The 12,569-nt window shown below is 34.2% G+C and overlaps 2 protein-coding genes across 4 annotated transcripts; one reads left to right on the top strand and one right to left on the bottom strand.

The window, feature by feature from the left end:
* Positions 1 to 4,721: 4,721 nt before the first annotated feature.
* LOC120159442 (transcription initiation factor TFIID subunit 13-like) lies at positions 4,722 to 12,022 on the top strand. Of its 3 annotated transcripts, XM_039170038.1 has the most exons (7): positions 4,722 to 4,732; positions 8,331 to 8,342; positions 10,127 to 10,229; positions 10,344 to 10,381; positions 11,242 to 11,301; positions 11,394 to 11,468; positions 11,843 to 12,014. In XM_039170038.1, exons 3-7 carry the CDS (start codon positions 10,127 to 10,129, stop codon positions 11,951 to 11,953), a joined length of 387 nt encoding a protein of 128 aa, XP_039025969.1. In that variant the 5' UTR covers positions 4,722 to 4,732; positions 8,331 to 8,342; the 3' UTR covers positions 11,954 to 12,014. The 3 variants fall into 3 exon arrangements, with proteins under 3 accessions (XP_039025969.1, XP_039025970.1, XP_039025968.1); XM_039170039.1 differs by lacking the exons at positions 4,722 to 4,732; positions 8,331 to 8,342 and having other exon boundaries at positions 9,997 to 10,229; positions 11,242 to 11,289; positions 11,843 to 12,022; XM_039170037.1 differs by lacking the exons at positions 4,722 to 4,732; positions 8,331 to 8,342 and having other exon boundaries at positions 10,009 to 10,229; positions 11,843 to 12,009.
* Positions 5,241 to 6,640, bottom strand: LOC120159441 (GDSL esterase/lipase At5g14450-like). The gene is made up of 3 exons (XM_039170036.1): positions 6,345 to 6,640; positions 5,883 to 6,262; positions 5,241 to 5,799 (listed from the first exon to the last, which is right to left on the bottom strand). The coding sequence occupies exons 1-3, from the start codon at positions 6,589 to 6,591 to the stop codon at positions 5,275 to 5,277; spliced, it is 1,152 nt and encodes a 383-aa protein (XP_039025967.1). The 5' UTR covers positions 6,592 to 6,640; the 3' UTR covers positions 5,241 to 5,274.
* Positions 12,023 to 12,569: the final 547 nt, after the last annotated feature.

Here is a 12,569-nt window from a genome sequence, read left to right as displayed (position 1 = left end):
TTGGATTTAACGTCACGACGAATGATATCCAATTAGATGCTCAACTTCACAACGAATGGGTCATCCACGATTTCAACTTCACAGCGAAGAATATCGTGTCCCCCAGCAGTAATGCAACCCCGATTTCAACTTCACGACAAATGATATCGTGCTCAACTGATTGACTTGATTTCACAACATGAGTCATCGACAACAAAAGGGATTCATTCCTCAGCCCAGTTACAGCATAACTCAAGGCGATATGAGCTATATGTCATCAAAGACCTTCGAGTTCGATTCATTCAGCTCATAGGCATATCAAACGCATGGTAGCAACAAGGAACTACCTTCTGGAAGAATTTTCAAGCCGAATCTTCAAACCAAGAAGAAGACCAAGCCCAATTCTAGGCTCAGGCTAAAGCCCAATTACAGTTACTCCCCAACAAATGTATCAAGTCTCAAACAAAAAAGTATCGGACAAAAACTGGTTGTCTTTTTCGTCTTTGCCCTATTCTTGTTAACACAAGAATGTGCAAAGAGGGGCAGCTGTAGACCCATATTTTGTCCTCATCCCAGCAGCCCATACCTCACCCAGCCTGGCCACCAAGCCTCCACTAGTCCTTGTCTGCCTCCACTAGTCCTTGTCTCCCTCCACTCACAATAAAAAAATTGCATATGATATTGTATTTAAATCAACAAGTGTATGATTAGTTTATTATGTTAAATCTGTAAATGGCTATAATAGCCGGATGAAGTTGTACATGGAAGGAGGGGGGATTCCAGACGTTTTTTTTTAGAAGCAATAACTACTAGATTGAAGGTTTTTTCTATTTTTTATTACAGTTTCTTTATTTTTATTATTATTTTTTTTGATTTTCTGTTTTGAATTTTTAATAGTTTTTATTTATATTTTTCAATAGTTTTTTATTATTATTTTCGAAATAGTATGTCATTTTAGGTGTTATAAATACTAATATATTCACACATATCTGAAATTAAAAAGTAATCGAATGTTTTTATTTATTTATTTTAAACCTAATCGACCCAACTAATAGCATAAAATAATATATAAAAAATAAAAAGAGAGTCGAAAACTTACCTTTGTCGAAGGAGTGTCGTCAGGTGGGAAGATTCGAACTAAATTTTAAGGGATTTTCTCCCCATTTTTCTCAATAAAATCAAGGCAACTAAACGAATTTCAGATATGAAAACAAAAATAAAGAAATAAGGAGAGATGGGGGTTCTGGAGATCCACGGAAAATAGAATTTAGGGGAAGGAGTTGCTTTTATTTTAATTTTGGGAAAACCACAAGTTAACTCCTCCTTATTTCATAGCTTTTTGTGTTCTAGTCACTAATTTTAGTTTAATACTATTTAGATCCCTTTCTTTTCCATGTGTTACATTTAAATCATTATATATAGGGTCAAATCACTCCTAAGTCCCCCTAGTCTAACCATATTTTAATATTATGGTCATTATGCTTTCGAATACTTTATTTTAGTCATTATTTTACATTTGGCTTAATTATTGTTTGGTCTTTTAATTTTTTTTGTTTCGCTATTTTAATATTTTAAATTTCTATTTTTATTTAATTTTTTTTTTGCAGCTTATTCCTAGAATTAATTTGATCCATGAATTTTAATCCTTTCCAATTTAATTTTTTTTTATTCGAATTTTCCTTTATTCTTTTTTATTTACTCTTTTTTTATTTCGATTTTAATACTAACTCTTTGTGTTTGTTTGTTTTAGTTTTTACTTTATTGATCTTTTTAGGATAATTTTAATCAATCAAAGGTAAGTAATTTGAATCGAACTTTTAAATTTTAATTTTTGCAATTAAGACAACCGATAAATTAAATGGTACCGAAAGGACAGTTCAAGGGTGCTAATCCTTCCTTGACTGTAACCGACTCCCGACCCTACATATTCTGGTAAAATGCAGATCAGGTAATATGGTATCCGATCAACCTAAATATTTTTTTTAAATGATCGGTGGCGACTCCTAATATTTTATTTAAGTCGAAGCCCAATTCCGGACCCCCGAAAGGCGGTCGCGACACTATGATTTTGGTTATGGTTTTGTAGAGCACTGTATAGGCTGATTGGTAGAAATTGGTTCATTCTTTCTGGTCTTGTGACTTTCGGCAGTAGTACTAGCAGTGTTTGATTTATTTCTGGTCTGTGACTTCGGCAGTAGTACTAGCAGTGTTTGATTTATTTGTTCCGGCACTACTCCCTCCTTAAATATCTTCCGAATCATTCACAAACCGATTTGCCAACTAAGCTCCAATTATTTGATAAAAATTGCTGAAAACCGTCACCCCAGGTGCTTTAAGTGGCCCATTCCAAAACTTGCTTCCTTTATTCTCGTCCGTTACTGCCATTGTGAGCTTATCCCGTTCATTTGTGTTGAGTTTGAGAAATTGCTCTTATCTCATAGTCATCACTGCTTGTCCCATTACTTGTGAACAGCGTGGAGTAGAATTGATTGCCATTTCCATGAGTTCATCCTGGTCAGTGCTCCATGTGCCGTCTTCTCGTTTCAAGGTTGAAATTGTATTGGTTCTTCTTTGATGCATGGAAGAAGGCTGTGTTACGATCCCCTTAAGGATCCATTGAGCGCAAGCATTTTGTCGCCAAAGGCTCTCTTACTGTTCCAGAACCGATTCTAGTTCCGTGTAGTTGATCTCTGAGTTCTATTAAAAAATCTGAATGAGCTTTATTGAGTGTGAAGTCTATTCCTCGTATGCGTGTCAGGAGATTTCTTTTCTTCTTCATAATATGTCCAAATATGTTGGAATTCCATGCTCCAATTTTAGTTTGAAAATTTTAATGTTTTCCTCCAGCTTTCCATTTTCCTGCCATATTGATTTGATAAATTCATTGAACTTGGGGCGATCCTGCCAAGCGGCCAAGAACCGGAAGAGGCGTTGGTGTGGATTTTTCATCTCCTGTGTGGGTTTGAGCAGAAGTTGTCTGTGGTCTGATCCCAGATGATCTAGATGAAGTACCTGTGAGTTTGGGAATGTTGTTATCCAACCGATATTTTCCAGGAAACGATCCAAGCATTGTTGTAGATTCCCCCGCGACCATGTGAATTGCGGACCATGATATCCTAGGTCCACCACTCTGGTAGAGTGAATGAATTCCGCAAACGGTCTGCTTCCGTTTGTATGATTTGGTGACCCTCCCCTTCTATCGTCTGCAATTAAAATGACATTGAAATCACCCCCTAATATCCAAGGTACATTGTCTTCCGGATTCAAGGCTTCCAGTTGTGTCCAGATTTGTTTCCTCTTGGAGCAATTTGGATTCGCGTAGACTGCTGTAAACTGTGCCCAGCTATCAGGTTCCTTATATTTGATTTTCCCGTTAATGAATTGGTTTGAAATGTGTGTAACTTCCACCTATACCTCTTCGTCCCATAATATCCAAATTCCACCTCCAAAACCATGCGCTTCTATGCGGAAGATTGTGAATATCCCATCTTGTTAATTACTTTGTCGGCTCTTTTACCACTCACCCGAGTTTCAAATAGCGCTGCCACTTTCGGTTTGTGTTCCCGAACAAATGACTTAAAATGTCTTCTGGAGGTTGGGCTAGTAGCCCCTTGACAATTCCAAAATATGACGTTGGTCATTTTAAAAGATTGAAGATGGAGGTTTACGAGCCTTACTGCTCGACTGGTAATCTAGACCCCTCCGAGTCCCTAACCATGTCATTGCTGCCTCTGTGAAATTCTGTCTTTTCATTACTTACAGGCATGTTTGTATTGCTTGGATCATACAGTTCCATACACCGTGAGTCACACTCCACTCGTGTTGATAACTGCTTCGAAGCAGTTTGTACCCATTCCGTCATTCTCATATTGTTAGCTGGTTTAGTTGTGGTTTGTTTCTTCACTTTTAATCCTTTTCGGGTAATTTCTTTACCCACTTTACTCGTGCCAGCCTTTGTTGCAGCTAGCCTTTCTCCCTACGTAGGTTTGTTCTCCATGCTTGGTTCATTAATAGTTATGGCCATGTGTTTCCCATTACCATTTGTTGTTGAACGTTTTACTGTTTCAGCATTCTGTCCCACTACCATTGGAATAACATCGACTTGGTATCCTGTCTTGTTCGGTTCCTGTGTTCTCATGCTCGATTTTGGAGTCATCTTAGAGTTGCGTTTTGGTGTCCCTGCTTGTGTTTCTGCTAAGCCTTGGAACTGCTCCCGCATGTCCTTTGTGGTTTCATGTGCGTAAATGCTAATTTCAGCCCTACTTTCCTCTCCTTCTGCTTTATCACCATTCCCGTTATCCTCCCCCCTTAGAACAGCGAATCTTGAACCTCTAGTGCTCCCTCTTTCCTTTCCAGTATCCTTTCCTGATTTGGTCGATGCAGTGGTTCTCCTCCTACGATTCTCAACAACCATCCATGGGCCAAATATGGTGGAATTTGTGGTTGATGATTGATTTTGCCCCTCACCTCTTCCATCTCCGTTCTCATTTAGTATTTGCTTCATGTGCTAGGAATGTTGTGCATTGTTCTTTCGAGTGCCCGTAAACACCACAGTGGAAACAAATCTGTTGTAAACCTTTCGTATTCTAGTTTTTGTGTGAAACCATCTATTCCAATGCATGGAATAAGTGGTTGGTTCAGATCAACCAATACTGCAAGTCTTGCAAATTTCCGCCCTTTTCCTGCCTGGGTGTTATAGTCGATTTTGATTACTTTTCCAACTAATGTGGCAATTAATCGGAACAGAGCTTTTGTGTAGTACTTATAAGGTAATCCTGGCAGTCTTATCCATATGATCACATGATGGGTGCTTTTCGGACATTGAAAACGATCTGTTCCATGGTTGGACTGTAGGATAACTTCCATAAATTGTCCATGTTCCCTCTGTCAGTACTTTGGTGTAATCCTTTTCATCCGCAAATTTGGCTAGAAAATAGTTGTTTTCTAGATCGATCAATTGAATTTCTCCGAGCGGTTGTCATAGCGCATTGATTCGGTTCAGCAGTGTCTTAAACTTAAATTTAAATTTTCAATGAAATCAATATTACATTAAAGCAATTATCTCATTAAAAAGAAGGATGTTGATGATTTTATTATAATCGGATCAGATGTTGATGAAGTAATAATACTATATTACGATTTTGATCATAATTGCGATTACAATATGGTGTGCAATAATGAATGTTTCGGACGTTACGATGTGATTTAATTTTTAAAAATCAATATGCTTTTACTGATGTAACAGAGGCACATGAACATTATAATAATTCGCTGTTGAAACTAAAAGCTGGAGACCTAAAACCAAGTTTTATGGCAAGCATGTTTAATCGGCAAAGGCGGGTCAGTAAATGAACCATTGAGTATACGACGAGCAATCCAATGATTAGCAGCCTCGGAGTAGTGGACACCATCCCAGCTGATGTATTCCCAAGGGTTTTCACAAGACCCCGCGTAGATTTCAGTTCCATTTACGTTCTGCTTTTTGCCGCAATATACTTTAACCTCATCTTCATGGTATCCGCAGCAAATATTTGCAGCATCAACGAACCCTTCCCTTTTCGCATTGCCAATCAGCTCATACTTTGCGGCATAAATATCGACATAAGTGAGGGCGGCATCCGGTAACTCTGCTCTGAGTTTGATCACTCTATCCTTAAGCTTCGCGTTGAACTCCTTGCAATAGGCATTTTGAGCTTTGAGACAGCCCTGCTCGTCGAGTTCTTCGGGTCGAATATCGTGATAATGGAGGCTTACAGGCAAGCAACCAATGGGACCTGTGTTATGTATCCAGAATGTCCTTGCTCCTTGCTCATACAGATTCTGTTTGATTATAAACAGTTGATTTTAGTACGATTTTGTGTCGATGCAAGTACTTTTATTTTGAAATGAAGATTGGGACTTACTTGAACTGCTTTAGCCAGCCGTTCAACTATATCCGGGACTGATGCATGGAAATCTGTATCATTCTTCTTCCTCAAACCAGCAGCAATGTCATTTTGGCCAATGTCAAATATATATAGGGCTTTGGAGAAGTCATTAGGTCTTGGGAGATCACGGCGATGTCCGGCGTTACCGTGCTCGTAGAAATAGCCAGTTCGAATCTTGAAATTGTCAAACTGTACGATCTGAACATCAAGGGAGAATGGACTCACCCCGTTTAACATCATCGATTCATTTTGTGGCCTAATGGTTGATCCCCCAATAGCGAAATTAGCACCGTGTCGGAAACTCGTTCCGATGGAATCCAAGTACGGACTCAAGTAAGGCAGTCCAAGATGTTCAGCTGCAAACATGAACAAAAAACGTTAACAAAAGAACCTCAAATCACTGAAATGCACAGAGAGTGACTCGAGATGGTTTTTCACCGATAAAATCGATTATAAGACGTCCGTCACTGGCACGTCCGACCGGCCTACCAAAGAAAGTCTCGCCCGGTGGTAGTCCGGCTATCCAAAACGCAGCCGACCCACCACCAGTATCAGAATTGGAATCACCAAAGTGATAAAGTGCTCTAAAATTGCAGGTTTTCAAACCCTTCAACCCCACACTTCCCACACTCAAAACTGAAAAAGCAACAATAGTAAAAATAATCAACACTTTCACATTCTCCATAGGATCAAAACAGAGTTATGAACATCCAAAGGATTAGTTTGCATAATATATACAGTGGTATCCTCGTCAAGTTTCCAACAATAGGACCGTTCATGTTATATTATTTTATAAATCACGTGTTGCGTGCAAACAAACAGCTGCATATATTATATTATATTATCGCTTAAAACCTGACAATACGTGAAGTATTGCCATTATTTTTTCTTCGATAAAGAATTTTATTCTACTCTGTAAACCAATATTATATTACAAGGTACTGGACACCATGACGATTGGACGATTGGTGAAGCATTGTTATGTATGTATGCATTTTCTAGTATTATAATCATATTTAAAAGTTATATGGTTGGACTAAAGTAAGGATCGTTTTCTTTTTCTTCATTTGGATAATTTTTTATTTAACTTTGGCAAAGCTAGGAAATTGAACTTTTATTATTTTCTTCTATAATATTAAATTTTTATTTACCATAATTGAGAGAAAGGTAAGAAACGTTCTCTTAATCTATTGACAACACATATATATTTTGTAAATTTGATTATTCAAATTCGAATCTTATAAAAAAAAATATTTTTTAATTAATAAGGTCACTCAATAGGTTTTTGTTTATATTCTAATTCAAATATATATTAAATATTTAAATTTAATCATATATTAATTCTAAGATAATTTCTTTAATTTTACTTAAAATAAATAAAAAATATTGAAAAATAAATAGATTAAATTACATTTATGTTAGTAATAAATATCCTTGGAAAATTTTGAAATTATTAAAGTTGTATTTTATATGATAAGGGTAATTCTTTAATCCAAACCTTATGTAATACAATGATTTGAATATTTTAACTTTAAAAATAATCAAGTATAAGTTTTTAAAATAAACCAACTTAATGTTTTTATATTGAGTAATAAGAAATAGTCTATTGTACCCAAAAAATAGTCTATTAATTTATCTTATTTAATATTTAAACACATTCTAATTTATAAATTCTATTATATTAAAATAATAAATATATCAATTAACTTTGTTGAAGTGTATAATTTGATCTCGTCGATCGTTGACGGTTCACTCCTTTTGTTTGATGGGAGAGTTACAGTCAATGAAAGAATGCTCGTTCGTCTATATCTTTCTATGGGAGTTTGAAGGAGAAAAATCGTGTGAAAGAGAAGATAACATATTGGAGAAGACAAATAATGTATATGAGGTCTCGAAGAGAAATATCTCATCTTCAGTCTTTTATTGGGGTATAAATACCACTTATCCCTTTACTGGCGTAAAGACACATATGTTCATTGTCTTGACGATATCACCATCATATGTTTGACTCCAATCGCCCTATAACATGGATATTTATATTTCGAATAAAAATTAAAGATGGAATCTCTCTTTCGGACCTCATCTTCATAATTTGTCTTCTCCAATACATTATCTTCTCTCTCATGTGATTTTCCCCTTCAAACTTTCACAGAAAGATAATAGGAACAATTGTTCTCTCATTGATCACGATTTTCCATCCAAATCGAAGAAAAAAAATGAACTATCAAGTATTAACAATCAACTAAATCAAATTATTTCCATTAACAAAATTAAAAGTCAACGAAATTGAGTTATGTTATTTGATTAGTAACATATCATTTAAATGAATAGACACATACACACTTAATAATACCTATTTACATGATCACAATAATTCATTCATAACTAAGGGTGCGTTTGGTTCACGGAATGTAAGATTACCAGTGGGAATAAAAGATTGCCAGGGAATAAGATTACTGAGAATGTTGTATTTTGTGTTTGGTTAGTTTAGCAGGAATGCAAGATTACCGTGTTTGGTTAAAGGAATAAAAAATTATTGGAATGTATATTTGACCAAATTGTCCTTATTATATATTTGTTTTTTTAACAAGTTGGAAAATATTTATATATATTTTCTTTAAAAAAAATTAAATTCATAATATTTATATATTTTTTTTACAAAATTGAAAATATAAAAAGGTTCAATGAAAGGGTAACATTTTATTTTAACCCCTGAAATTCATATAAAATTTTAATTATAGATTTTTTTGTAAATATAAAATAGTTTAAGGATAAATTTATAATTTAACATTCGTAGAATTTTTATTATTCAATGACAGAAGAAGGATATTTTTGAGAGAAAAAAATTAAGGGCATTTTAGTTCAAACGTCGGTAATCCAACAATACCTAAGGGAATGGAGGTAATGACATTCCCGGTAATATACAAAAAAAAATCCACTATTAGTAATAAAACATTACTGATAATGACATTTCCGACAAACCAAACAGGAAAATATGGATTATATTCCCATGGAAATCCCACATTCCTTAAATCAAACAGCCCGTAAAGTCCAATGTACAAGTCATTGAGTTTTTGATAGGGTACTCAACCCATTCCAACACGTTATGAATAAGACTTGGATCTCGCTGCACCAGCAGCCAAGCAACCTATGATCACATGAGATGCAACCCAGATCACATGTCGCTCATTAGAAAGGAAAATAAAAACAGAATTAAGTATTTACCATAAAAGGACAGTCCATATTTGGCTCCATTAACTTCATTTTCCAAACGTCTTTTTACTTGAATATCACCATTCAAAATTTGTATCTAATCCATTGATGACAAATCTAAATCAGATTTTACATTGATCCATTATAACGTTGACATTCTCAATATAATTATATTTAAAACAACACATTAAACACTATATTTATCTCAATTTCTATTTTTTATTTTAATCTTTAGATTTCAATTTTTTTTCAATTTAGTCCTGATAATGAAATAATAATAACTTGGTGCCATGTAACCCAAGGACCCGTCCTCTCAAACGTGACTTCTAAAAAGTGTGGATGACAGAACACAGCTTTATAGTATGTTAAAAAATACCATTCTAAAAATTAATCAGAAACAAATCTGAGTTTAAAAATAATTTTCTAATAATGATATTTAAATGAAAACACCTTTTTCAAAACTACTGATAATTATATAATTTCAAACATTTCCAAAATCATTTAAGACACTTAATGGAACTCTTTTTGGTTGTGTATATACAACAAATTGTATTTATCATGTATAATTTTTTAAGATTTTAAATTCGAATAGTTGTATCTATAAAGTGTATATTATCAATGCTTTTAAAAAATTATTTAAAAATTTATAAATATACGTTACATTATAAACACTCTAAATTATTAAAAAAAAATTCGAATGAGATTTACTAAGAATGGTAAACTGGGATATAATCTGGTGGCCCAAAGTGTCAGGGCTGAAGAGGGTGCAACCGTGCCCTAGGTGCAAGCAGTAGTCCCGACGGTCAGCCTAACTAAACACACTGTTGGCCCATTAAACTACAATCTTCAATTCAACGACGATGATTCTCGGGGTTTCGTTTTTCTATTGGAATTGAATCCCTTCCCCGGTATTTGTCTTCTAATAAAGATTCATTTTTTCCTCGTGGGCTTGTTTATTTTCCGCGATTCTGTAGGAAAGTATAAAACTTTTTTTTCAGCGGTAGAAGATGAGTAACCCATCAACAGGAGCCTCTTCAAAATCAAAAGTTGGGTCTTCACAGCCTTCAGAAACTTCATTCAAGCGCAAAAGAGGAGTTTTCCAAAAAGACTGTAAACACCAATTTGTTCTTCCTTTATATAATTTTCCTGCGAAACTTCTTTTGATTTCTTGTTATTTTTCATTTAATAAATTTACATTTTTCTAAATTTTGTTTCTTGTTACAGTGCAACATATGATGTATGGTTTTGGAGATGATTCCAATGTAAGTATCCTTTAGAAATTCAACACTGAACCCTTTTCATCACTTAAAATTTGTTTCTTTTTCGACCACACTTTTTATGGATCGAGATGGAGATGTGAATCAAAACAAGAAAAAGGTATTGACCCTTTTGTATGCTTTCTAACCCTTGTTGATCACCTGGGACTGTTTCTAATGTAGCAATGCTATTTGAAAAAAAGCTTAGGTGTTAAATATGTATGATGAACAAATGTCTTAATTACTTCTAAGTATTTGACATTGCTATGAAAAGCTTCTATAGAGAATTGAAATATCACAAACATATGTTAATGGTGATAAAAAGGTTTAGAGATGTGAGGATGATGAAGTTTCTCACTCAAAAGCCAACTTATGAACCATACAATTCCATTTTCTTGCATATCTGAACGTTGTCAAACCAAAGCTTTGTATTTTTCAATGCGTATGATTTCATTCTGAACTAGTAGCTATCGAATTCCTTCCCCCATGTTTCCCATGGATATTTTTTTTTACTTTTCATTCTGTGATTACTTATATTTTATTGGGTTAGTGATAATTTTGAGAAAGCTGAACGCTTTAAGTCTAGTGCGTATTTACAACCTATGCTATTCATACTTGGATGTGAGTGTTTGATATGGGTTTCTGTTTGGCATGTATATGTCCAACTATTTATGTCCGAATATGTGTTGGACATAGATACTTGAAGAAAAAAATGAAGGATCGGAATGAGATACAATTTGCAACATTGCAATGAGTTGTTCAAAAGTTTATCCTAGAAATAATGCTAATGCAAATAAGTTGTTTTAGTTATCATTGATTTTAATATGTATGTTCAAAGTTTCAACTTGCAATTGTTGTGAATTCAGCCACTTCCAGAGACTGTGGCCCTTGTGGAGGACATTGTGGTGGAATATGTAACAGATCTGGTATTTTCTTTTCCTGATTTCTATTTTTGTTTCAATGAGATGGCGTTGTTAGGAGCACGTTCTAATGTTCATATCTCCATCATCGTCTTTAGGCATATAAAGCTCAAGATATCGGATCAAAGAGAGGAAAGCTATCGGTTGAGGATTTTCTATATCTCATTCGCAAGGTAACTCACATTGTACTATATTGTTATGTACTCGGATTTGAGTTTGTGTTTATGTACAGATTTGTATCCGACATGGGTACTTTTAATATTTTCCAAGGTTTTTCATGTATTTAGGGGGTTCTTAGAGAGTTCTATTCTCATACCTACGTCCGGCTATATGTCGGACGTGAATATCGAGCATGTAGCAACATAGTTTTAATGCAGATTGTTTGCTCATGTTCTGTGCCACTTGGACTTTTGTAGCCTCTTCTATATATTTTTCCATAAATCGTTTTAACAAATATATTTGATACCATAGCCATGGGTTGAGTTACTTAGAATCGGGTGTCATGTGAGTGTCGGGTACGAGTATGTTTATCACATTGATGATGCAGGACACACCGAAACTAAATCGTTGTACGGAGTTGCTATCGATGCAAGAGGAGCTGAAGCAAGCAAGGAAGGCATTTGAGGTTGATGAAGAAAAACTGGGTACATTAGAGTAGCGTCTGGTCTGGGTGCATTCAGCCGTGTAAGAGCTTATATGGAAGTGGGAACAGAATGCTATAGATGTTGTAATCTCAAACGCTAGGTGTACTTACAATCTATGTTGTTCGGATTCGGATCAGTTTTATGAGTATATTCAATCATTCTACTATTCATATAAATCATGCATGCCAATTGCCAAATTGAGAAAATTGAAAATACATTACTATATTTTTCATATATAAAAAAATTAACAGTAAAATATATATTAATTAAAAAATATTTTAGAAAGATATGGTAACAAATATCAAATTGATTCGGTAATTAATTTACATGCATAGTAAGTATAATGATATTAATAAATTCAATAATTAGATTGTTAAAATATAAATTCAATAACTAGATTGTTAGAATATTAATAATAGAAGACCACTAGACTCCTCTAGAATTTGGTTAAAAAGAGAAGAAATATAAAATGAATTATAGTGGAAATAAAATTAATGTAATACTTAAATATCGAGGGTTAATTTGTATATATTATTATAATTTTAAAAATTTAAGTGTTAAATTTTTTATTATACTAATGTTGTTGACTGTAATATCATTTCACGTTAACTTTTTTAATAAAATTGATTG

Source organism: Hibiscus syriacus, unplaced genomic scaffold, assembly GCF_006381635.1.
Source record: "Hibiscus syriacus cultivar Baekdansim isolate YM2019G1 unplaced genomic scaffold, ASM638163v2 tig00111366_pilon, whole genome shotgun sequence".
In the NCBI taxonomy this organism is placed as follows: domain Eukaryota; kingdom Viridiplantae; phylum Streptophyta; class Magnoliopsida; order Malvales; family Malvaceae; genus Hibiscus; species Hibiscus syriacus.
This window is presented reverse-complemented; position numbering and strand designations above follow the sequence as displayed.